The sequence below is a fragment of the Sorex araneus genome, chromosome 6 (genome assembly GCF_027595985.1).
Source record: "Sorex araneus isolate mSorAra2 chromosome 6, mSorAra2.pri, whole genome shotgun sequence".
Taxonomy (NCBI): domain Eukaryota; kingdom Metazoa; phylum Chordata; class Mammalia; order Eulipotyphla; family Soricidae; genus Sorex; species Sorex araneus.
The window spans coordinates 87,326,106-87,351,365 of record NC_073307.1 but is presented as its reverse complement, the minus strand read 5'-3'; the positions used below and the strand labels follow the sequence as shown (position 1 = coordinate 87,351,365).

General features: G+C 48.2%; 1 protein-coding gene across 1 annotated transcript in view; it reads left to right on the top strand.

Annotated features, from left to right (window-relative positions):
• ANO2 (anoctamin 2) overlaps positions 1 to 25,260 on the top strand; it is a 373,823-nt gene that overhangs the window by 304,214 nt on the left and 44,349 nt on the right. Inside the window, exons 17-19 of the mRNA XM_055142616.1 lie at positions 14,720 to 14,831; positions 16,501 to 16,558; positions 16,744 to 16,844. Coding sequence (XP_054998591.1) covers positions 14,720 to 14,831; positions 16,501 to 16,558; positions 16,744 to 16,844 — 271 coding nt within the window. The remainder of the gene's footprint in view (positions 1 to 14,719; positions 14,832 to 16,500; positions 16,559 to 16,743; positions 16,845 to 25,260) is intronic.

Below are 25,260 nucleotides of genomic sequence, written 5' to 3'. Positions count from 1 at the left end.
TTGGCGTTGATTGAATGCTTCCTTTATGCTAGGTACATGCCAGGAGCAGAGCTATAAATAAGAAGGACAAGGTCCCCCCTGGCTGTCACTGTACTTACTGTAATAAGTGAAAGATGGAGAGTAAACATCAACAACTCATTTGGTTGTTGGGGAGGAAACAGACCAGGGTGATGAGAGAGAGAGAGAGAGAGAGAGAGAGAGAGAGAGAGAGAGAGAGAGAGAGAGAGAGAGAGAGAGAGAGAGAGAGATTCAGTGGTGTCCACTTTGAATCAGGTGGTTAGAAGGGACCTCTGGGAAAGTTGGAACATCGTGGCTGAGCCTGAATGACAGGATGTGGATCTTGGAAGAGATTCCAGGAGGAGGGAGCCGAAAAAACTATAGGGGTGAGGGATCGGCAGACGTGTGCCTATCCGTGCGTAGGATATTTATTATGCTCCATCTCATATAGCTGCCAACGCTGCTGTGTGTGTTTTCAATATTGGAAGAGGTCAGTCTATGCTCTATCACCCGTCAATCTCGCCTAAGGCCAATTGGCATAGCACCAGGTGGTTTGCCCTCACTCACGCTGTGTGTCTGGTATAACAGGGCAGGGTCTGTGCTCACAGTCCCAAATTGATGGCAGTTGTGAGAACCCCTGGGGCAGGAAAGGCCAGCTGAGGTCTGCAAATGTCACCCATCACTTCTGCTCGTGACACCCTGGTGACTGCTAGCAGAGGAGTGGTGAGATTGGAAAACGTGCACAGCGAAGGGACGGGGCGTGCTTCTGGCACCCTGCAGAGCTCCAGAGGCCAGCTCTGCTGTTCCTCAGCTCCTTTCAGCTCCTGCCCCTCGCCTGCCTCGTGGTAAAGCCTAGCACCCATTTGCTGAGCCCGTGATGGGTGGGATACATCTCCGCAACATCCCATACAGGTTAGGGTGAGCACCCGTGGTTTCTCTGCTCACCAAAGGACGAGAGGAAATCTTGTTATGAATAAGGCAAATGCCAAGTCGTGACTGAAGGACAGCCATGGAAGCCTGCCACAAAGAGTTTCAGGAGACTTGCATGGTCCTTAGAGGCAGAGAGGACACCCGGAGGCCCACACACAGCAAGGAGGACGCTATCCCGACAGGAAGAGGTGGCTGCAGTCTGCCGGGCCTCTCTGGAGACAGAGAACTGTGGGGAGGGCCACCTAATGGCCCGGGGATTCTGCCTGGCTTAGGGACTTCCTTTGCCATTCTCACGCTGGGCTTAATACCCGCCTGGCTTCCTGCCCCAGATCCCCTGATTGATGAAGGGGTTGAGACAACGTGCTGTGCTCACCAGGTGCACACAGCTGGTGTGAACACCCCCCTCCCTCCCCCCCACCCACCACCACTCCCGAGTTCCCAAGTGTTTTCTGCCCAGCTGGGTGATGGGGGGACTCACAGCGAGGGCCTTGGCGCCAGGCCTCTCCAGGGTCCGTTCCTCCGGCATGGATGTATGACAGAGCACAGAATAGGTTCCTTGCCTCCAGGGCGATCAGCTCAGGTGATTGTTAAAGATGGGAATTGCCTCCCCCCGGCTTCCATAATACCAACTCATGGGCTTGGGTGCGAGACCTGCCATCAGCCAGAGGCTCCCCGGCACTAGGGGGAGCAAGACTGAGTGGAAGTGAGCAATGGTGAATGGTTTCTAGGGGGACAAACACAGTCCTGATGCCTGCTTAGTTAAGGCATCAGGAAATGACATTTAGATGAGTCAAAGACTGGAGCAATAGCACAACGGGTAGGGCGTTTGCCTTGCACACAGCCGACCCCGGTTGGATTCCTCCATCCCTCTCAGAGAGCCCGGCAAGCTACCAAAGTATCCCACCCGCACGGCAGAGCCTGGCAAGGTCCCTGTGTCGTATTCGATATGCCAAACACAGTCACAACAAGTCTCACCATAGAGACGTTCCTGGTGCCCCCTCGAGCAAATCGATAAACAAGGGGATGATAGCGCAGTGCAGTGCTACCGTCAATGATTGGGACCTGGATTGGAAATGAGGCCCCAGAGCAACCCTGGTCCTTTCACTGTCCCCCCTTCTAGGTCTTCCAGACCTCAAGCTCCCCATTGTTTCCTGATACTGAGAGCAACTGGGGTCAGTCTGGGGCCCCTTTTACGATGGTACTAAACCAATTCAGGAGGACCCCACCGGCATACCCTTCCCGAGGCTGATCCTACAGTACTGTCACGTCAGCTGGGGTTTTGACATAGACATTGGCGAGGACACAAACACTCAGGCTGTGACAGCTTCCTCGAGGCTCACCCTGAGCCTGTGAGGTCACCCAGGGGAGGAAGGGCGTGGCGCTCCTGAAAACTTTGCATCTTACCTTGTGCAATCAATCGAGGCATAAGTTAGGGGAATCTACAAGGAGAACTCTAGGGAGAGGCAAGAGGACGCAGGGCCGACACCAGACTCCAGACGTCATGGGCTTGTCTTCCTGCACACGACTCTAACTCCAGCTCCTCCGCCACCACTTCCTCTTCCTCCCCCTCTCACAACTACATGCAAAGCGCTAGTTGTGCAGGCGGAACTGTGTCTGGGGAGGAGGTGGAGAGGTGCAAGTGTCCCTCAGGCCCCATTGAAACTCATCTACTAACACGGCTGTGGACTTCTCAGATGGGTCCTTGAAAAAGGAATCACTGTGTCAGATCCAAGTAATATTTTGGAGCTGCTTGAACGTCGCTGATCTCCCACATGGCACTGCTCCACTTCATGAGGTCGGGGAAGGAAACAAACAGAGGCGGAGGCACGGACTCCGACTTCCCAAGCACCCAACTTATGTCCGTCAAAGGAGCTACTGAAAGTACAACCATCCGCGTGGTTGTGCCACAGAGCTGGGCATCAACTGTCCCCTTTATTTCATTTCTTCGAAGGCTGAAGGGGGTTGGAAGCTTGACCTGGGTACTAGGTAAAGAGCAGTTGGCCCAGGGTTAACACGCATGCAATCATACTTGGGGTGGGAGGGGTTGGGGGGGGCGGCGAATGCTATTCTGAGAATTTTCTGTTCTTCAGTATCTTTCACTCTCAGGCCCCAAAGTGCAGGAAGTCTTAGAAGGCCCATTTTAGAGATGAGAAAGAGACACAGCAAGGTGGGTGACAGGCCTAAGGTGGCATGGCCTGGGAGCAGTGAGGCTGACTTCCGTGTTGTGGCTAAGATAGTTCCTCATCTTAGGGAAATGGCCGGTGATGTAGGGCATTTAAAATGTGCTGGGAAAGGGGCTGGAGCAATAGCACAGCGGGTAGGGCGTTTGCCTTGCACCCGGATGACCCGGGTTCGATTCCCAGCATCCTATATGGTCCCCCCAACACCTCCAGGAGTAATTCCTGAGTGCAGAGCCAGAAGTAACCCTTGTGCATGGCTGGGTGTGGCCCAAAAAAGCAAAAAAAAAAAATGTATTGGAAAGGTTTAAAATTCTATGCACCCACCATGTGGACAACAGGTGGCAGGGGGAGTCTGGGGACCAGCCGGGGAGTCGGTGGGGATGAGCTCTGCAAGCCTTGTCACCTGCCGTCTGGGCACCTGCTCATCCGGAAGCATCTTTGAGGGTTCCAACTTTGGTGACCCAGGGGCTGTATGAAAACTGATCAAGAAAGGAAAACAAATGTCAAGAATCAAAATGCTATGAGCATTCCGAAGTTGAGCATTTTCTTTTTTTTTTTTTTTTTTTTTATTGAATCACCAAGTGGAGGGTTACAAAGTTCTCAGGATTATGTCAGTTATACAATATTCAAATACCCCTTCCTTCACCTGTGCCCATCTTACATTCCCAACCCCCCCAGTCTATCTGCCGCCCCCTCCCACCTCCCTAGTCCCCACCCTTATACGTGATAGGTTTCACTCCATTTGCGCTTATCTCGATTACATTCCATGTTTCAACACACAACTCACTACCGTTGCTGGGGTTTCCCCCCAAAAAGAAAAAGACAGTCCTATTGCCAATGAGGCATTTGATAATTCTCCATTACTAAGCATATAGAGATATTAAGTCCTGCTGTTTGTTACATAACTTTTCTTTTTCCCCCTTGCCCCGCGCCACCGAGTTCACGCCTGTTTAGTAATCGCCACGCTGTCTGACAAAGGGAAAAAAAACCGAAGAGGATGGTTATTTCCCGTCATCAGCCGGCGTGGGGCTCTGGCTTAGTTGATAGTCTAGTAGAGTGTCTGGAAGCAGTTTCTGGAACCAAAGCTCTTGCGCTGATATCGGCTCCGGCTCGAGATACCACCAGCGTCCCGCTGGTCCATGTACCTAATTTTTCCCCTTATTTCCCATTCCCACGCCACCAGGTCTGTTTGCTTAATGGACATCACACTATGTTTGACACCACGCCACGTTTCTTCCCGAGAAAGAAGGATATTTCTTCTCAGCCAGCGTGGGGATATAGCTTAGTTCAGTCTAGAGAGATGGCTACCATTTTGATTGCCTTCAATATTTCAACAAAATACTTACTATTCTTGTTAGGATCACCCACAAAAGTCCGACCCATTAAGAAGGAACCATTACATACTGCTGATACTAAGATGACATTAAGTCGCGCGGCCGCGGCAGCGGCCGCGCGGTTTTGGGTTTCTGTCTAAAGTCCAGGGAGAAAGTTGAAGGAGAGAGAGAGAGAGATTTCCGCTCGGGGGACCTGGCGGAAACTCTCAAGTCACATACTGCAGGTTGCTGGTGGGCTGCCGGTGTCCCAAGCAGCTCCGTCCTCTTCGTCAGTCATTCTGGGGGTGCGGGCGCGGAGAAATGGGAAAGCCCACGTGGCTGCACTCTCTTTAAGTGTCCGATGTGGGCGGAGACCGGTACTTCCCCGCCCTCGATCCCCCGCCAGCCGCGCCGCGCACTTGGGTGCGTCTCTCCATTTTGTGAGAAGTTGAGCATTTTCTATCCGATTCTCCGCCACCCTCAGCAAAAGGCCAGGCACCGCTGCTTCTCCGGAGAGCGGAGAGGGAAGAACGGCAGACGGAAGGCAGTCTTGCTCCCGAGGGCTGCCGGGACATCAAAAACTCTTTCAAGAATCTTCGGGGTGTATAGACATGGATCTAATTTTCCACCAAATGTGGACAATGTGCGCTGCAGGAGGGCCATGGAAAGGGCTGGCTTTGTTGGCGCCAAGCCCTGGGAAGAGGCCCTCAGCCTCCCCGCAGCCTGGGACTGTGCGGGACTGGACGGCTGTCACGCGCATGCGTATCGGGAAGTGGGTACTGGGTGTGAGCCGAGACAGGTAGATGTGTGTGGCCACACATAGAGACATGTGGGTATGTGTGGGTAGGTGTGGAGTTGTGGAGATATGCACAGATGTGCAGATGTGTGTGGAGACAAGTGATGCATATATGTGTGTAGAACATATCTGGATGTGTGTAGAGGCATGTGAACATTTGTGGAGACATGGGTGTGTATAAATGTGTGTGAGTACATATGTTTGACTGTCTGTGGAAATGTTGATATGTATGTATATGTGTAGCACTGTAGCACTGTTATCCCGTTGCTCATCTATTTGCTCGAGCGGGCACCAGTAACGTCTCCATTGTGAGACTTGTTGTTACTGTTTTTGGCACATCGGATATGCCACAAGTAGTGTGCCAGGTTCTGCCATGCAGGCGAGATACTCTCATAGCTTGCTGGGCTCTCCGAGAGGGGCAGAGCAATCGAACCTGGGTCAGCTGTGTGCAAGGCAACCGCCCTACCCTCTGTGCTATCGTTCCAGTCTGTGACCCATGTATATGTGTAGATACATAACTATGTGTGTATGTTTTGATGTGTATGTGGTTGTATGTGGAGACATGGGTATGCATGGATGTATATAAGGACATGTGGCTGTGAATGGATATACATATGGATACCTGACTTTGTGAGGAAGTGTGTAGACACATAGACACATGTGGATACGTGTGAGTAGTATGTAGAGACATGGATACGTAAGGATTCATGGAAAGATGTTATTGATGTATATGGAGATATGTAGATATGTGTGGAAGCTTTTGAGACATGAAGATATGTGTAAATGCATAGATAACACGGATATCTGTGGATGCATGCACATTCATATGAATGCATGTGGACACGTGTGTGTGTTTAGATGTGGGTGGATGTGTGTGGTCTGGGCTGGGGTCTCTGCCTTAAAAGGGGAAGACCTCTGTGCTGGTCATTTGGAACTTGGTCCAGAGTCGGGTCTCTGGGGCTGTTTCCCTGCTCTGCCAGCGACTCCTAACTCCCTGGGTGGTCTGGGCATTTGGGGAGGAAGCACCTCCTGCCTGTCCCATCTGGAAAACCAGGCTTAGGGTGTGGCCAGAGTGGATTCGACCATTGTCTGAGGGCCCCCCTCGGTGACGTTGGCGTCAAGAATTCTAAGTGTCTAGGAGGACGAGAGGTTGGTGGGAGGCTGCTATTAATAATCAAAAAGACGTGATTGTGGTTATAGCCCAACTTGGTCGAACAATTCATTCCAGCTAGTCCAACTATTATTAGTAATACTGCTACTTGTAATAGTTGACTCTAACGCGTAATAATAATTCCTTCTCAGACTTGAGCTGTAACCAGGAACACGTTTCTCTTATTTTTCCCAGTTATTCAACTCTACTCACAAGTAGTTCAGTGCACTCCGATCCTTTGCTTTGAATTTTCCAAGGACCCAAAGATATAAGTCGTATAGAAGTGAAACAAGGGTGCTCATTCTCACTGGCCATGTCCCTTCACCGTTACCCAGCCCCCGAGGCCAGAAGATAGTCCGTCCCTTCTCCCCATTCTGTCTTCTAGAGGTTTGGCCAACAGGAAGCAGTGGCAGGATTGAGAAGGGAGAGTGGGGGGATCTTCCCTCTGCTTCTCCCGCATTGCTGGCACCCTTGCTTCTTTCATCATCAGTACATCTGCAGGACAAGAGTCCTCTTGGCTTCTGTCCTGGGCTCCACTGTCCCCTTCCCTGCTTTAAGTCTTCTGGAGAGCCCGCTGTTTGATTCCGTTTGATTGACAGGCTGTTTGATTCTGTTTCCTGCTGGGATCCTGACTTAAATAAAGACTCTAAGAGCCTCTTAAATAATGAGTCGTCTGGAGTCAGACCAATCTTCATCCCTTTGCATCTCACGGATCCACAGCTCACCTGTGGCTATGGCTCTGCCCTGTCGGACAGAAGGCTGGACACTGGCCTAGAGGATCCGTCCTGTCCCCGCCACACGTCCCATATAGGTCACCATGCTCTGCTGGGAGTGGAGGGACAATACCCACAGCTGCAAATCTCATGGTTGCCCCCTTTCCTGACCCCACTATTCCAGTCTCCAGGGCGTCATCCACCAACAGCCTTAGAACGGGAACATCCTTCTTCTCCTTGATATCACCCCTCCCCCACATCAGCCTGTAGCTTATGTCAAACATCCACACACTGTAGTGAGTCCATCTTCTGAGGGACCAGGGCCCTCACCGTGGCAAGATGAGGTGCTCATTTCTGACCTGGTCAGAGGCCTCTCTCAGAGAAGTTTAGGGAGTAGTAGCTCAATCACTAAAGAAGAGGCAGCAGGTGTTCAAACTCACTGTTTCACACAGCGCCTTGTGTTGCTATAAGAATAAGAGCAGGGTAGTACAACAGGTTAGGTGCTTGCCTTGCGCATAGCCAACCGGCTCTCGATTCCCGGCACCCTATAATATGGTTCCCTGAGCACAGACTCAAGAGCACCTCGAGGCATAGCCTGCAAACAAACAAAAAGAATAAGGGCAAAGGGCGTTCTGCCTGGCATTCTCCATCCTCTCTTCCTCTCTCTTGTGGGTGACTCGCAGCCAGGGCAGAAGGAATGAGGAAGACGAGGGTCAGGAATAGCACTTCCTTGAGCTGCTGCCAGAGAAAGGCCTGATGACATGAGCCCACTGCACCCCCATTGCTTCTACCACAGTCTCCTGGCCTGTGACATGGAACCCAGAGACTGAAGGAAGGACATCCACAGTCTTCTGTGTCCAACTCTGACTTTCCATTGCCCTGCAGATTAGTGATTTATTATCCACCTTAGGAAGTGATGTGCCAGCCACAAATCATACCCAAAGCCAAACATTCCTCGGTCTCTATATCCCCTCCTCTCCTCTCCTCTCCTCTCCTCCCCTCCCCTCCCCTCCCCTCCCCTCCCCTCCCCTCCCCTCCCCTCCCCTCTCCTCTCCTCTCTCTCACACACACATCTATCTTTTCTCTCTTCTGTGTTTCTTTCTCCTCTTTCTGATTTTCTCCTCCATTTCTCTCCATCGTTCTTTATAAATCTCCCCCTTCTCTGTCTCTCTTGTCCTGTCCTATCTTCCCTTCCCTTCCCTCCCCTCCCCTCCCCTCCCCATGCCTTCCCTCCATTCCCCTTTACTTTCCTCCCCATCCCTTCCTTCCACATTCTTACCCTTCCCTCCCCTCCCCATCCCTTCTCTCCACTCCCCTTCCCTTTCTTCCCTATCCCTTCCTTCCACATCCTTTCCCTTCCCTTCCCTCCCCTCTCCTTCCTTCCCTTTCCATCTGCTTCTCCTCTCACTCTTCTATGTCTGCCTTTTCTTCCCTTTCTTTCTCCCCCATCTCTCTCTATACCCCTGGAATATAGACTGTCTTACATCCAGCTTCGTTCATATCCCAGATATGATCCCCGGTCACAAGTTCCACCCTAACATTGGTCGTCTCTTCCCTGGGTAATTACTCGCTGTTAATGTGTCTCTGTGTCTCCCTCTGACTCTCATACAATTCTCTGTGATAACTTTTAAGATAAACTCTCATGCTGCTCCTCCCCTGCTCAGCGCACCTAGCGTGCTTGCAGTGAAAGAGGCTCCTTCCCAGAGCCTGCAGTCCCATTAACTGGTCACCTTCCTCCCCGACCCAAGGTCCCCAGTTTCTCCTTGCTCAGGGTGCTGCGTCTCAGGACATCCCTGTCCTCGTGTATCTCAACTCTTTCCCTCAGCTGATGCCGTCTCAGGACACGTCCCAGTACCCTGAGGGTCTTGCTTATCCTGCAGACCTCAGTTCAGGGCTACTTCCTCCGAGGCCTTTCCTAGGCCCTCAGCCTCACTCTGCGCCTCACCCTGTCACATATTCCTTTAGTGCTCATTGAGCTCCACGGTGGCCTCACTTGTCTGTCCTCCCTTGCCCGTGGTTGTAGCTTTGCATGCAGGAGCTGAGTGCTGTCACTTGGCTCACAGTGCCCATGTCCTCTGCCTAACTCAAGAGAAATTTGTTGAAAACACAAACAGGATCGAAGGCGAATATGGTTGTGTTGGCAGCTATTAACAAATACACTGACCATTTGGATCCTTTCTTAGCCCAGGGAGAAATAAATGCAACCCTGCTTTTTTTTTTTTTTTTGAAGGAAAAGAAAATGAAAAAAAAAATGGAAGGAAAGTTGAATACATTCCCTCTGGGATGTGTTCCTCTGGGCATCAGGAAGGGAGGGTCGGGCTGGGGTTTCTCCACTCCTGCTCGGTGGGGAACTGCCTTCCAGACCAGTGGGTACTGAGGAGGTGCAGTGAGGGCCTCTGTCTCGCGTGTCTCAGCCGGAAGTATCTGGGTACACCTGCCCATTCCCTCCCTGCTCCTCAGTGCCATGGAGAAAGTCCCGATAAGGCAGGTCTCTCAGTCAAGAGGGGGATCCTGTCAGTGCCTTGAGCATCAGGCTCAGGGTAGATGTGGGATAGAAAGTTTCCACGATGTGCTAATGCACAGTACTTCCCTCTCCATCCTTACCTCTTTCTCTCTTTCTCTGTCCTCCTGACCCTCCTCTCTGGCTGCCTCTCAGGCTGTTTTCTCCATAGTTGGTCTTATTTTTTTTGTTCGGGGCTTTAGGGGTCACACCGGGCAGCACTCAGGGGCTACTCTTGGCTTCGTGCTCATGCATCACTCCTGGAGGTGCACAGGGGACCACATGTGGTGCAAAAGATGGAACCAAGACGAGTTGCAGTGCAAGGCAAGAACCCTACCCGCTGTCCTAGCTCTCTGTCTCCTTTTGTCTCGAAATCAGATGACCACCATCCACCCTGGGTCCAGAGAGGTAGTACAGTAGGTGAGACACTAGGTTGCTTTGCATGCAACAGACCAGGGTTCGATCTCTGGCATCCCATAGGGTTGGTTCCCTGGAGCACTGCCAGGAGGGATTCCTGAGTGCAAAGCCAGGAGTAGCCCCTGAGCATTGCAGGGTGTGGCCCCCAAACAAAACACGAAAGATCAGATGCCCTCTTGATGCCCTAGATAACTTTTTAAGGTTGGTCTCTGTCCCTTTTTCTGGGATCAGGAGTCAGTTTCCTAATTGGTGTTGTGGTGGTGGGGGGCGGGGGTGTTCTGGGTGCTTACAAGGCTGTTGGCACTTGGCCCCTTAGTCAAAGCACTAACTTCCTTATCTCCCTCCCCCCCACCCACTCACCACCAAATCCACCCCCACCCCATGCTAATTGCCTGCTTTGAGAACGGTGCCCTGCTCAGGCCTCAACTATACCAGTCTCCACTATGTCCCTTAAGCATGTGGACATGCACGCACGCATGCACATATGCATGTAGGAAAGCCCAGATGGATGCACTGTCAGAAACGTGCTACTGGGGTGGGGTGGCGGGTGGACTGGGGGGGGGGCGGGGGGCTTGGTCTGCCTGGAGCAGGCGCCCGTGCTCTGTCCGGGGCATGAGCAAGAGCTTCCAGCCCCTGTCCCGCAGCCAGAGTGGTCCCAAGGCTGATCCTCCTGGCCTTGCCTTCCAGATGCTTCTCAGGGGCAGCCTGGGAGAGAAAGTGCTTTGGACCCAGAGAGCCCAGCGTCTTCCTCCTCTTGTCGGATCCCCGACGGTCTTTTCTCCCAGCTGGGTGGCTGGAAACGGGCCGTCTGGGAGGAGGAGCCGGTTCCCCGTCTCCAGATCCTGCTGCTGGCCACACGGTTTCCATATGATTAGAAAGGCGCTCTGGGGACGCCAGTTCTCAGCTGGCCCCCGGGGACGAACTGGGGCTTTCAGACTAATTATTTTCCAAGGCACTTTACAGCTGGGTCATTTGTACTCATATTTTTTCATGACACGAGGCATTGGAGATTTAACCCTTGAAAGAAAGGAGGGTAGGTAGGTCAGGGCTTTGAACAGAAAGTCTGTTTCCTTGCCCAGCCTGGTCCCAGAGAGAAAGACAGAGAGAGGAAGACAGACAGGAAGAGGACAGAGAGAGAGAGGACAGAAAGACAGGACAGAGAGAGAGGACAGAAAGAGACAGAGAGACAGAGAGAAGACAGAGAGAGAGGACAAAAAGACAGGACAGAGGGACAGAGAGAGAGGACAGAGAGAGAGGACAGAAAGACAGAGACAAAGACAGAAAGACAGAGACAGACAGAGAGAAGACAGAGAGAGGACAAAATGACAGGACAGAGAGAGAGAGGACAGAGAGTGAGAGGACAGAAAGACAGAGACAGAGAGACAGGGAGAAGACAGAGAGAGGACAAAAAGACAGGACAGAGAGAGAGAGAGGACAGAGAGAGAGAGGAAAGAAAGACAGGACAGAGAGACAGAGAGACAGAGAGAGAGGACAGAGAGAGAGGACAGAAAGACAAAGACAAAGACAGAGAGAGAGAGAGGACAGAAAGACAGAGACAGAGAGACAGCGAGAAGACAGAGAGAGAGGACCAAAAGACAGGACAGAGAGAGAGAGGACAGAAAGACAGGACAGAGAGACAGAGAGAGAGGGGAGAGAGAGAGAGGACAGAGAGACAGAGAGAGAGGGGAGAGAGAGAGAGGACAGAGAGACAGAGACAGACAGAGAGAAGACAGAGAGAGAGAGAGAGAGAGAGAGAGAGAGAGAGAGAGAGAGCCAACTCTGTTGGAAATTTGCTCCAATCCTCAGAGTTGCTGAGCACCCCCAGGTCCCCTCTGACCAGAGGAAGCAGGAGCCCAGAAGCCCTGGAACGGGTTGTCACCTCCTACTCACCTCACACTCCGCAGACTCTCCTTCTTCACAACCCGGAAGCACCTCCTGTCTCAACTCTACTGGCTCTACTGGGAGTTTTAGGACGTAGAGGGTCGGGCGTACTTTCTTCTGGGGCTCAAGTTAAGATGACCCCTGAGCTCTGTGTCAAGGAGAGGATCCTGCCCTAGTGACCCCACTCATACTGACGGGGACGTGATTCCTGCCCAGGTAGATGCCGGGGAAACTTGTTCCATTTATTTTAGAGCCCCACGATCTTTCACAGACAAGCAAGGCTCCTTGTGGGACTGTGGAAAGAGGCCCAGAAGCACATCCAGAGCTCGGGGCCCCAGACTCCTATTCTCAGGGCCCAGTGCCCCCATACCCCCTCACCATGTGAGGTGTTCCCTGAGGCCCTCCTTCCACTGAAGTCACCGCATAGCACACAGGAAGGCCACAGAGCTGCTCTGAGGTGGGGACACCCACTGATTTAGTGGCCTATCAAGCAGATTTGGATTGTTTATTGGAAATGCCCATTATTTACAGTGGCTCGTGGCCCTGAAAGCACCCGCATAGGCTGTTTTGAGAACGGAAACTAATAAATAATAACCAGGCCCGTGATTTATCAGTCTAGAGGAAGGGAGCCACTGGCTTCTAGGGGGAACAGCGCTGTAAGAGGAGCACATCCTTCTTCCAGGGAGCTTGGAGGAAATTCCTGTCAGGATTGAGGGATCTGAGTCCGGAGGATTCCAGCAGAGATTATAACCGAAAACCATTGGCACGTGCCTCTCCATCTGTCACCCCAAATCCCCCTCCGGCCACAATGACAAGGTTAAGTTTTCCAAATTTTCAGGTGCTCAGACCTGATTACTATTATTTTTTTTTTAGTTGATGACAGTTTCAGTTTTCTTATCCCCCAAAAATGTTTATGTGAGAGACAAAATGTGGCTAAGTTACCACAGAATTGGCTGCCTCAGGCCCACTGGGCAGTGACTTAAATTCCTATTGAAAAATTTCCCTTCTGACTCCCTCTGACTCCCTCCCTTCTTCCCTTTCTCCCGTCCAATCTTCCCTCCCTCCCCCTTACTTCCTCCTCTTCCTTTTTTCCTCCCTATCTTTATCTCTCCCCAGAGAGAAACTATTTCAAGCCTCCTTCCTTGTAACTCTCCTTCTCTGTACCACCCCACACCAATCTTCTCACTCACACCTCCCAAATAAACTATTCACAAACCCTTGACTTAGAGGCCAACCCAAACTGACATGTTAACAGTGAACGTTCCTGGTTAATAAGCTTTCCAAAAGGCATAGATGCAGGTAGTTAATACATTTTTTTAATGCCATGGAAAACAGAAAAAAGATTGCTACTGGCTGAAGGCATCTGGAAAGGCTTTGGGATGGAGACTGGGTGTAACATTTGGTCTGGCTGTTGAAGGATGCTAAAGATATGCATAGAAGGAGATAGACGAGTGGAGAACGTTACAGACAAGGGAACAGATTTTGTGTCTAATTTTCCAGGGATTCCTACAAAGATTCTCATGGCAGGTCAGAAACACGCCAGTCTCCCCTGCACTTAGAACTCCCTGGCATCTGGCACTGAGCTCAGCTCATTTCTGGGTTATACTTAGAAGGGCACAAGCATCTCTGTGCTTTTCTTCTGCCCTCGTCACCTCCTGTCTTTGTCTTGGTCTGTGGAGTCCCCCCTCAACATGCTAATGGGTGACCCGCAGAACATCCCATGGGTCTTGATTATTCTGAAGATACGGGTGAGCTATCTGCTCTGTATCTCTCAAATGCTTCTGGGAACATCCGCTGACTCCTTTCTGGGGACCAAATAGAACACACTGGAATCTCATCCCTAAGTTTGAGATATTGGACTTAGACTGTGTTTGTTTCACTTCTCAAAGGAGCCTTCATAATTGGAGCGAGTGAACCCAGCCTGACTAATCCTGTGGAAATGAACATAATGTGTGCATTTTTCTCCTAAAAATATAGGGGTTGGAGAGAGAGACAGAGAGAGACAAAGAGAGAGAGAAAGAGGGGGAGAGAGAGTGAGACAAAGAGAGAGAGAAAGAGAGGAAAAGAGAAAGAGAGAGAGAGAGGGAGAGAGAGAGGGAGAGAGAGAAGAATGTTATAGGGCCCCAAACATGTGTTTGTTGATTCATGATTCAGATTCAGTGGTTGGCTCTGATTTGGGAGTTATGGAGGTCAGGGACCTTCAAGTAAAATATTGTGTAGGTGGCAGGAATCAACAAAAAGCCGAATAATTCCCCTTCCCCGGAACAAGAGTGGTGGGTAGAATTTCTGCCTGCTGAGGCTTTGCCTTGAGATGTGTGTTACGAAACTGTGACTTGGGTGAAGGAGACACAAGAAGTAGAAGGAAATGCCTAAAAATGCATAACCATGTGTCCCTTCTCTAGTTACCTGGTAAGCCATTGGGACCTTCCAGATGAATTCCTTTCTAATGTTCCAAAAATCTTGGACTCTTTGACTGCCACTCTGAGCATCATCCGAGAGACAGTGGCTCCTATCACGGGGTGAAGATTCCGAAGAGGGGGCCAAGCAGATAGTTCAGCATTTAGACAGTTCATGAAAGCTCACTCCACCACCCTGTGCCATATCCCCCCAGTCACCATCTGATGTAGCCTCCCGAGAGCCACCGAGGGTCCCAGAGGACACAGCACCTGAGCAGCGCTGCATCCGCAGGCCCGAGACTTGATCCAACAGCCAAGCTGACTGGGGATCAGTGGGAGGGAACCCCTGAGACTCCTGGACATGGATTGGGAGCCTCCCCCCAAAACCAAGTCTGAAGCAGTGACAAATCTCTCTTGGCCTTACTAGCTTTTCTTTTCTCTCTCAGAGGTTCCCAAGACAGAACAGACTTTTGAAGAGCGCCTGATACTCAAAGCTTTTTTGCTGAAGTTTGTCAATGCCTATTCTCCCATCTTCTATGTGGCTTTTTTCAAGGGAAGGTAAGCCTAGTGGTATCCTGTGTGGTAGGGCAATTTGTTACGAGAACTGGGTGTTCCAATAAAGCCACCCTGTCCTCGTGGTGAATTTATATCTTCAGCCCCATGTCCACCCTCCTCCTGTACCTGACTATGAAGCAGTGGGTTTAGCACCAAGTTTTGGTCTCACATCTTCAAGCAATGACAAATAGAGAAACTGTAGAGACAGTAGAGAGAGTTCTGGGCTCTGAAGTGAAAGTCATGAAAGAATTTGTTTACCCCAACTGTAAGGATGAGGTAGAAGGTAATTCCAGTGATTCTTAGGCCTTGCCAGGCAAGGCATGATGTGGCATGACGTTCTACCCCATACCACATCATTATACCCCCTGAGAATCATTGAGGGTAGCCCTGGAGATCCCTAGTCATTGATGGAGTGACCCAGCATTTCAGGACCCAAGAAACACTGCTTCTTCAGCCCATGTGCTAAGGTTTGTTGACTGAGGTTTTTTTTAGAAAATATTTATGCTGGGGCCGGAGCTATAGCACAGCGGGTAGGGCGTTTGCCTTGCACGCGGCCGACCTGGGTTCGATCACCGGCATCCCATATGGTCCCCCAAGCACCGCCAGGAGTAATTCCTGAGTGTAAAGCCAGGAGTAACCCCTGAGCATCGCTGGGTTGTGACCCAAAAAGCAAAAAAAAAAAAAGAAAGAAAATATTTATGCTGAATTGGCTGGAGCGATAGCACAGCGGGTAGGGCGTTTGCCTTGCACGCAACCGATCTGAGTTCAATTCCTCTGCCCTTCTCGGAGAGCCACCAAGAGTATTTCTCCTGCAAGGCAGAGCCTTGAAAGCTATCCGTGGTGTATTTGATATGCCAAAAACAGTAACAATAAGTCTCACAATGGACACGTAACTGGTGCCCGCTCAAACAAATCGATGAGCAATGGGATAACAGTGACAGTATGTTGAATGGAGTCTTCACTAGACAAGTAAATTTCAAGGTAGAATAGAGCATGACATTCAAACTAAGTGGAATTCCTCTGCCGAATTTCATGATTTGATTTGACCTCTACGCTTCCTGTATCTACCTGATCTTATTTCCCCATAAAACAAACCACTGGGTTTGACAGAGGAAGGAGTTAGACTTCTTCCATCCCTTGAATATTTTCAGTAAGGAGTCTAGAGTTTTCTTCTCTGATCACAGGAATCTCCACTTGCAATGTTAGTTAATCTTACCCCCCCTCCATGCCTGAAAGAAGAAAAGATCTCACCAATCAGAACTTAATTCTTGACTCAATCAGAACTCAATTCTATTTAAGAATGGTGAACAGATGGTACATTAGGAATTATCCAAACTTTGTTGTGTTTAGAAGTTACATACAGCACACACACACATACACACACATACACGCACACACACATGCACACATGCTATTATCACCTTCCTATCCCTACATCAGACTCAACATCATCCCTCTCTCCCTAGAGTATGTGTGGTTAAGAGATGATCCCTAGATATCAGAGGTGCTTGCTGGTCAATGACATGGCATGAACTCCTCTCTCTGGGACAGCACCCACCCTGTGCAGAACCCCCAAGGAGGGCTTTGACAGTGCCTTTTCTACTCAGAAAGCATGGGTTCCAACAGCCTTGATTTTCTCCCAGTCTAACTCCCCACGTTTCTTGATTTTCAGATTTGTGGGTAGACCTGGAAGCTACGTGTATGTGTTCGATGGATATCGTATGGAAGAGGCAAGTATTGCATTTTTGCTTCATACGATGCAACTGATATGTAGGTGCAACCACCTTCCCCATCACTCCAATGTCAACATGAACCTTATCCCCCTCAGAGCCTGGCTTCATTCCCACCCTCGCTTCCCTGAGCTCCACGTGGTCTAATTGCTCCTTCCTTGTCTTCCTTCCTCTCTTCACCACAGTGTGCTCCGGGGGGCTGCCTCATGGAGCTCTGTATCCAGCTCAGCATCATCATGTTGGGGAAGCAGTTGATCCAGAACAACATCTTTGAGATTGGAGTCCCGTATGTAATGGGTTCTGTGCTCTCTGCTGTGGGTCTAGCCCAGTTATGCCAGATGTCTTATCAGAGTTGTCTTTAGCATGACTTTCAGTTAATAGGATGCCCTGTCCCCTACTGGCTATATTAATAGCCCTGTTATGGCTCTATGAATAGCATCTGTACCCAAAGACACAATCCCTTCCACAAGTCTTGTTCACCTGTCTGATTTGGGGTGTTTGAAGCCCAGAGAGATGAAGTACTTGATTAAGTAAGCAAAACCAGTAAATGGCAGAACAGAGGAATCTGCTATCTTGACATAAAAGTGTTCAATATTTTTTAATGCTTTCTGTCCTTTTTGTGAAAAAGCCAAAGACATTTAGTGTGATAGATGGATATGACCATTTAAGATGTATTATTTTCTAAGAAATTGCAAAATACAAGATCTTTAAAAAGGAAGGTTTAATGCTGGTGAAACACAGATGGAGTCCCATGCTCATTACTCTCCCTTTTCACATAGACAAATTTCATAGAAGGACCTTTTAATATTAACTTTTGCATTGAGAAAGTTATAGAAATAGGGACTGACTGACAGGCCCTGGACCTGAAAAATAGGGGCAAGTGAAAACCCTGCCTTTTAAGCAAAGGAAAATGGAACCTTCTCTGTCTTTTATTTTTGTGGTTTGGTTGTTGATAGAGAGTCTTCTGTTTGGGGGCAAATGTTTAGCCAGACTGGAGCGCAGAATCTGGAAACAGCAGAGATGATGAGTAATTGCTTTTGCAGGGTGGACCAATTCTATTTTGCACAACAGAACAAAATATACATATATATATACATATATATATATATATATATATATGTATACAGACGGGCCCTGGGTTCTTTGCAACCCCCTTGCAATATGAAACTCTCTGCGATGCAATTATCAGAGAATCCTCATAGTGTTAGGTGAAGATACTTCCACACAATGTCTCCTTCTTGGAGATTTTCTGCACACTTTATACTCAGAGCTCTGATCTGAGAAATTCTGCAGTAAAGCAACATGTCTGTTTTCCTTCTTTCCAGTTATATTTTTTGTATTGTGGCCATTGTTCTTAGATGCAGACACTGGAATGCCTCTTCTCTACTTAAGCCGCAAAGGAACTTAAAGCTAATCCGTGGCTAACAGAATTGCCATTAAAAGAGATAGCTACTACAGAAATACCACTGGCTCCATCTCTTGGGCTCATAATGTTCAGATGTTAAGGATGAGAATTGTCCACCAAATTAATGCAAAAGGTGTTTATTGTATCTACAGAAAGTACAGTCTGAGTTAAATCAGTTGCCTTCACTAGCTTGGGTTGTTATAGCAAAATTCCATTGACTGAATAACTCAGACCAGTCATTGACTTGTCATAGTTCTGGAGGCTTTGAAGTGCTGGTCAAAGCAAATTCAGTTCTTTATGAGGTCTCCCTTGCTGCCTTGCAGGGCGCTGGCATTTCGTAGTAAACTTATGTGACCTCTTTCTGTGTCCTCGGAAGAGAGAGTTCTGGGTCTCTTTCACTTACATAAAGGCACTAATCTCCCTCCAGTGACCTCACCCTCATGACCTCATTTAAACCCAACTATTCCCAAGGGCCTTCCCTTCTAATTCAATCACATTGGGATTTAAGACCCAAACTTATCAATTTTGGAGTGTACACACTCTGCTTTAATGCCAGCTTCTCTAACGCCCCTTCCCCATTTAATCTATGCATGAGATTTGTATCTTGTGGAAGGAAAATATGTACAAAGTTGCTTTTGTCTTTTCTGCTTTGATATATATATATTTTTTTTAGTTGGGGGAAGTAAAATAAGCTACCTGTGCCTGGGTGTTCTCTTTATGGTGCAAATGTCAAGGTCAGGCATTTTGAAGCAAAGAAATCTCCATGAGAAAAGATGTTTGTCTTGTATGTCTCAGAAGAAGGCTGCTGCCATTATTGGTGATAAGATAGTCTGCTGTTATTTTGCTTAAGAAATATAATATAGGGTCTGGAGTGATAGCACAGTGGGGAGGGCGTTTGCCTTGCATGCAGCTGACCCAGGTTCTAGTCCCAGCATCCCATAGGGTCCCCTGAGCACCGCCAAGGGTAATTCCTGAGTGCAGAGCCAGGAGTGACCCCTGTGCATCGCTGGGTGTGACCCAAAAAGAAAAAAAAAAGAAATATAATATAATGAAAATATAATGAAAAGAAATATAATATAATATAATATAATATAATATAATATAATATAATATAATATAATGGATATATCATAAGGAAAAGACAGGCTAGGTCTTATCAAAATTCTTCCTGACACAAGTTGTGCTACATATGGAGATGGAAATGGAGATGGTAAGACCCAGAGAAATATCCTGACCAAATTCATGGGCATCCAAGTCAAAATTCAAAGTCAACCAAGAGCTCAGAATCCCCGTCAGCTGCTTGAGAGTCACTGTATCCCAGGTTCCTTGAGTGGATCGGAACCATTACAGCAGATGTGATCAATTCCTGTCTTCATGAACAACTACCCCAGAGTCAGTGCTTTTGTTGGGGGCCACAACTGTCAAAAAGTTCCCAGAGAGAGCAAACCTCTGTCTCCTTCAGAAAACAAAACAAACAAAAAAAGAAAAATAAAGCAAAATCTCACTTTAATTGTGCCCTGCTTCAAGGAACGAGAATTCTCAACATTTCCCCAGAACACGTTGCCACCCCCATTCTCAGAATGGTTTTAACCATCACCTGCCATTAATGGGACAAATTTTTAAGGTGATTTTGTCCCCCCCCCCCCCCAATCACCACATGGACAACCCAATTTCTCGCAGAGGAGGCTCATGAGGATGCTGTTGTTTGGGCATCATGTTCCACCTCTGCGTCAGCCAACCTCCAATCACTCATCAGGAAATCATCAATCTCAAGAGACGCAGCCGGCGGGAACTGTGCCCCACGCCCAGCCTTCTGATGGAAAGCCACTCCACGATAGTAATCAAGCAAAGCTGGCAAGACACATGGTCCCTGTTCTCTAGCTTACCACCTCAAACTCGCCATCTCAGAAAGAGACCACATTTGTTATGGACACACGTCCAGCAAATATACAGACCCATGCAAGATGCAACACAGCCACATCTGGCCGCTTTGAAGCCACGAGATCAGCCCCCCCACCGCTACAAAGGCAAAGTCTCCATCCCCTTTCAGACATCTGGGAAGACACCTGTCCTTCCAGAACGTTGTTATTTTGTTCTGGCTGGAATTGTATACAGCTTGTGGGCATGAGATGCCCATCGTTTCATCCCTGGACATCTGCTGGGCCACTTTGTGCATTTGCTCTGAACCCAGGAGCCTTTCATAGAGCATGAGTGATTCGAACACACTGGCATATGTTTGGACAGTGTGTTGGCATGTTCCCCACCCATCGGCTTCATCAGCTCGGCAGCAGATGAAACCGACACATGGCTCTTTGCCTTGAGGGCTTAAATTTTCTTGTTTACGTTTGATGTGTGTTTAATAGGCCACATTCTAATTGATGGCAATTGCGTGACAACTCGTAAGGCTGAGGACAAGTCACTCCCTGTGCATCACAGTTCTCAGCTCTTTCTTCATGAGGAGGTTGGCATCATCGATTTTAAGTTTCTCTCATTTCACCCCATGAACCCCTCTTCTACGGAAGGTAACCAGCCTCCAAGGATGCTTCCAAAGTTGCCATTTCTATTTCCAAAGACTACCCTCTTTTTTTTTATTTCTAGTCAACTGAAAAAACACTTAGACCAGAATGCTTTAGTTAAATTCAGGGCTAAAGAGCTAATTTTTTTCCATTCAGCCCTGGAGTCTTTTAAAAGCCTTTTATCTCCAAAGTTCTTCACAGTGCTATTAGCTGTAGAGTGAGTTTGGTCACATGAAAGAGCTGTGATTATGAGGATTCCATACCCCACCTCTTACTCAGAGTTCATGCTGAATAAATTAGGCTCATTCAATCTACAGGTCAAGTACCTGACAATCTCCTTAAGTGGACATATTGAGAATTAAGAAATCAGTGAGAAAAAAGGCAAAAGGGGAGTCTTTCAGAGTTGGGAGAGAAATAGCAATTAGTGGATACAGAGTAGTATAAATTATAAAAATTAGATCCAGGGGACAGGCAAATAGCACAGCGCTTAAGGCACTTGTCTTGCATGCAACCAAGCCTACTTTGATCCCTGGTACCACATAGTCTTCTGATTATTTGGGGGAGTGAACCTTAAAACCACTGGGTGTGAGTCAATACTCTCTCTCAAATATTGTCACTGTCACTGACATCCCGTTGCTCATTGATTTGTTCAAGCGGACACCAGTAACACCTGCATTGTGAGACTTGTTGTTACTGTTTTTGGCGTATCGAATACACCATGGGGATCTTGCCAGGCTCTGCCATGCAGGCGGGATACTCTTGGTAGCTTGTTAGGCTCTCCGAGAGGGGCAGAGGAATCGAACCTGGGTCAGCCATGTTCAAGGCAAATGCCCTACCCGCTGTGCTATCACTCCAGTCCACCCCCAAATATTAGACCCAACAATCTTTAATTCTCTAGATGAGGATATTGGTGGTCTAATCGATCTGGATTTAAATCCGGATACTACAATAGTCTCACTTTGTGCTCTCTGGAAAATTATTCTCACAATGTTTCTATCCTGCATGGTAATTTAAAGATAACAGCCTAGATATAAATGAATTCTCTAGAACAGTGGATTTCTACTTTTTGACCCCAGAAAACTAGTGACAATTAGAGAAATATTCAGAAGACCACAAAGGCAGAAATAAAAACGTCATTTATTGTAAGAATATCCACACACCAGTGTTTATAATAGGATTTTCACACGATACAGGCTTATGACATATGAACTGGCAATAACTGGTTTTTGCACACTAGCATGAAAAGCTGCAAATGAACCCGGGTACAAGGTTGAATACCTCAAATCTAGAATCTAGTTAGCCCTCGTGTTGGTGAGTGCCGTTGCTTTTCATCCTGAAAATGTTTCCAGTCCAGGGAGTGACTCTGAATAGGTCATCCCAGGAGCTGTTCTGTCCAGTTCCAGGTCCAATGGGTTTTTGTTCAAGGAGCCACTCTTACATTCCTTCAGAGCCTACCTCAGTGTTTCTCCACAGGAGAGATAAAATATTCATCTTTCTTACTGGTCAGATTAGAGTTTTTCGTTTGGTTCGTCTTCGTCACACTAGGAAGTGTTCAGAGTTTACTTCTGGCTCTATGCTCAGGGATCACTCCTGGTTTGGCCCAGGGGGACCCAATGGGGTGCTGCGGGGGAGGGGGTCAACCCTAGATTGACTGAGCATGTACAAAGCAAGCGCCTTACCTGCTGCACTGTCTGGCCCCTTTTAATAGAATTTTATTAAAGTATCACAGCTTAGAATAGTATTGATATTACTGTTTTATACCTATAGTGCTACTATACCAGCGATATACATGATATTACTGTTTTATGAGAGCCCGGGAAGCTACTGAGAGTATCACGCCCTCACAGCAGAGCCTGGCAAGCTACCTGTGGTATATTCAGTATGCCAAAAACAGTAACAACAAGTCTCACAATGGAGACGTTACTGGTGCCCGCTCGAGCAAATCGATAAACAATGGGACGACAGTACTACAGTGCTACCTGCAGTACTACTATACCATGTCCACCTGCAGAATGTCAAGCAAGATCCCTCCCATTTTCATTAAACATTGTCCTAATGTCCCTCCCGGTCCCTTACCAGCTTCAGATCACAATGATATTGATTATGCACCAGGGTTCATTTCCTATGGGAATTGGTTCATGTCTTTGTTTCTTCCTACTCCGCATATGAGTAAGATCATTATTTGACTTTCTTCCTTTACTCACTTCACCTAGCATGTCTTCCTCCGTTTCCATCCAAATTGCAGCAGCCTGCAGTATTTCATCTTTTCCCATTGCTGAAGAGTATTCTACGATTTCTTTACCCTATCTTCGTCTATTTTGTGAATAATGTAGTGGTGAAACTAAGCATGCATATGTCCCTTTGAATTCATGTTTGTGTGTGTGTGTTGGTAGGTGCCCAGAAATAGGATGAGATTAGACTTTTAGAAGCAGATGTAGGTCTGCATTTATGTTGGTGATCATGCTAGATAAGAATATTTGTGGGAAAAGGCATGGTAAGTTTACATAGTTATAAGACAGATCATCTTCTGTATTCATTCTCTACTTCTGAAGGCCATTTTCAAAGGAAAAATTTAAATATTAGGGATTACTTAATGGTCCTTAATTGTGTATATAGTAAGATAGCCCAGTCACAATTTTGAGACCTGGAAAATCTTACAATATCATAGGGATCATGAGTGGGATTGCTTCCCAAATTTTATTCCTTTGTGACCCAGCTTTAAAGTTTCCCCCTCTAGAGAAGAGAGGTGCAAGAGATAAGTGCTTGTCCTGTTTATACCAAGTACTGGTTCCATCCCTGGTACCACATGTGGTTCCCCAAGCACCACCAGTAGTGATCCCTGAGCACAGTGCTAGGAGTAATCCTTGATAATAACTTCTGGGTATGTCCCCAAAACCAAATAATGAAAATATAAAATAAATAACATTTATCCATCTACCTAAACTGTTCTTCGCCTATTAATTTCCCCTAAAACCACCTCGCTTTTTATTCATACTCCCCTGCATTTCTGAAAGTGAAAAATCACTGAATCAATGGTCACCATAGCCAGGAATGGCACATCAAAAAGAGAAATGTAACCAGAAGGACGCAGATGAGACGGTCAGTGAACTTTGTTTCTGATTTGTCTTTGCTAAGAGGAAGACACACGATACACCAAGGCTTTGGGGAGTTGCTCCCAACATACCAATGAAGCTGGGGTTCCGTATCTTCTGCTGCAGAAAGATTGAATGAGAGAGAGAAGGAAAGAACTTTCTCAGCTAGGGCTCGAAGGCCAAGAAATCTTCCAAAGATATCACCGGGGAAGCTCATGGGATGCATCCTTTGCTGGAAAACATTAGCTTAGAGCAGAATTATCCCCTTTCTAATCAGACACCTCAAGTCTTCCCAAGAGGACTGCCCAGCTGCCCTTTGGGACTTGGGAAAGCTTCTTCCGCTCTCCTTTTGGCTCCCCCTAAACCTGGCAGGTGTCCCAAACAGGTTTCCTCAGATGTCCACCACCTTCTAAGCCAACGTTTTCCAAAGTGGACAGTGCCCCACCCTGATCCACAGAGACCAATAATAGCTTCTGGTGCAATGGAGGGCGGGAATGGAGACACTTTCTGTTTGTTCGCTTAAGCTAGGTTTCGAGGGTGGTGCTCAGAAAGTCTCTGTTTATTAATTCTGGTTTTTTGTTTGTTTGTTTTTTGTTTTGTTTGTTTGTTTGCTTGTCTTTGCTTTTTGGGTCACACCCAATGATGCTCAGGGGTTACTCCTGGATCTGCACTATTTATTTATTCTGAAAAGGAGGCGGTACCCCCCGTAAGTTAGGGAACCTTCGGTCCAGGTAATCACCACCAGATGCTTCAAGCTTTGGGTCCTGGAGATGGAAAACAAAAAGTTTCCAAGGGAGGCAGATGGTCACACCCGGCCACTGGGTGCTTCACAGGCGGCTGTGCCACTAAGGAGCCCGCGATCACAGATAAAGCTGGGTTTCGTGGTCTGGCCTCAAACGAGCTGAGCTCATGCCACCTCAGCCTCCCAGAAGCTGGCCCCGTGTGGCAGATATTCTCTAGAGAGAGCAGCTGGGGGGCTTCAAGGGTGCTGGGCCCCAGAATCCTGCTTGCTGCCAGCTCCGGCAATGCCAGGCGAGCGCAGGCTGCATCTGAGCTGCACAATGATTAGAGCGGGGCTCCTCGTTTTCCTCAGGGCTCCTCGTGACCCTTCTCACCCCCCACTTGCCTTTCTCATATGCCTTTGCTCTACTGAAACTTTGCCTTCAGTCCCTAGAAAAAGGCTTCACTGCATCCCAGCTCACGCTTGAATTTTATCTCAAACATACCCACAATATTCCTTGAAGCAGCAATAGACAATGGAGCCAGAGAGATTTTAGGACAGTATTAAGATACTTGCCTTGCAGGTGGTCAACCCAGACCCATCCCCGGCACCATATATGGTCCCGCTAGCACTGCCAGGAGTCAGTCCTGAGCACAAAGCCAGGCGTAGCCCCTGAATACCGTCAAATGTGGTCCAAGTCTCCCCACCCACTTCAAAAATATAGGAAATGGACCTTGACCATTCAGAGAGATGGGGTAGTTTTTGTTTGGGTTGAGTTTTTACTTTGGGGGCCAAACTCAGCAGTGTTCAGGGCTTAGGTATCTGTCTTGGCAGGCTTGGGGGACCATATAAGGTGCCAGGAATCAAAGCCAGATTGGCTGCATGTAAAGGAAACACCCTACCCACTCTACTATCTTTCTGGCCCTGTGATGGTGTAACTTTGACTAGATGTGGATAGAGTGAAAAGA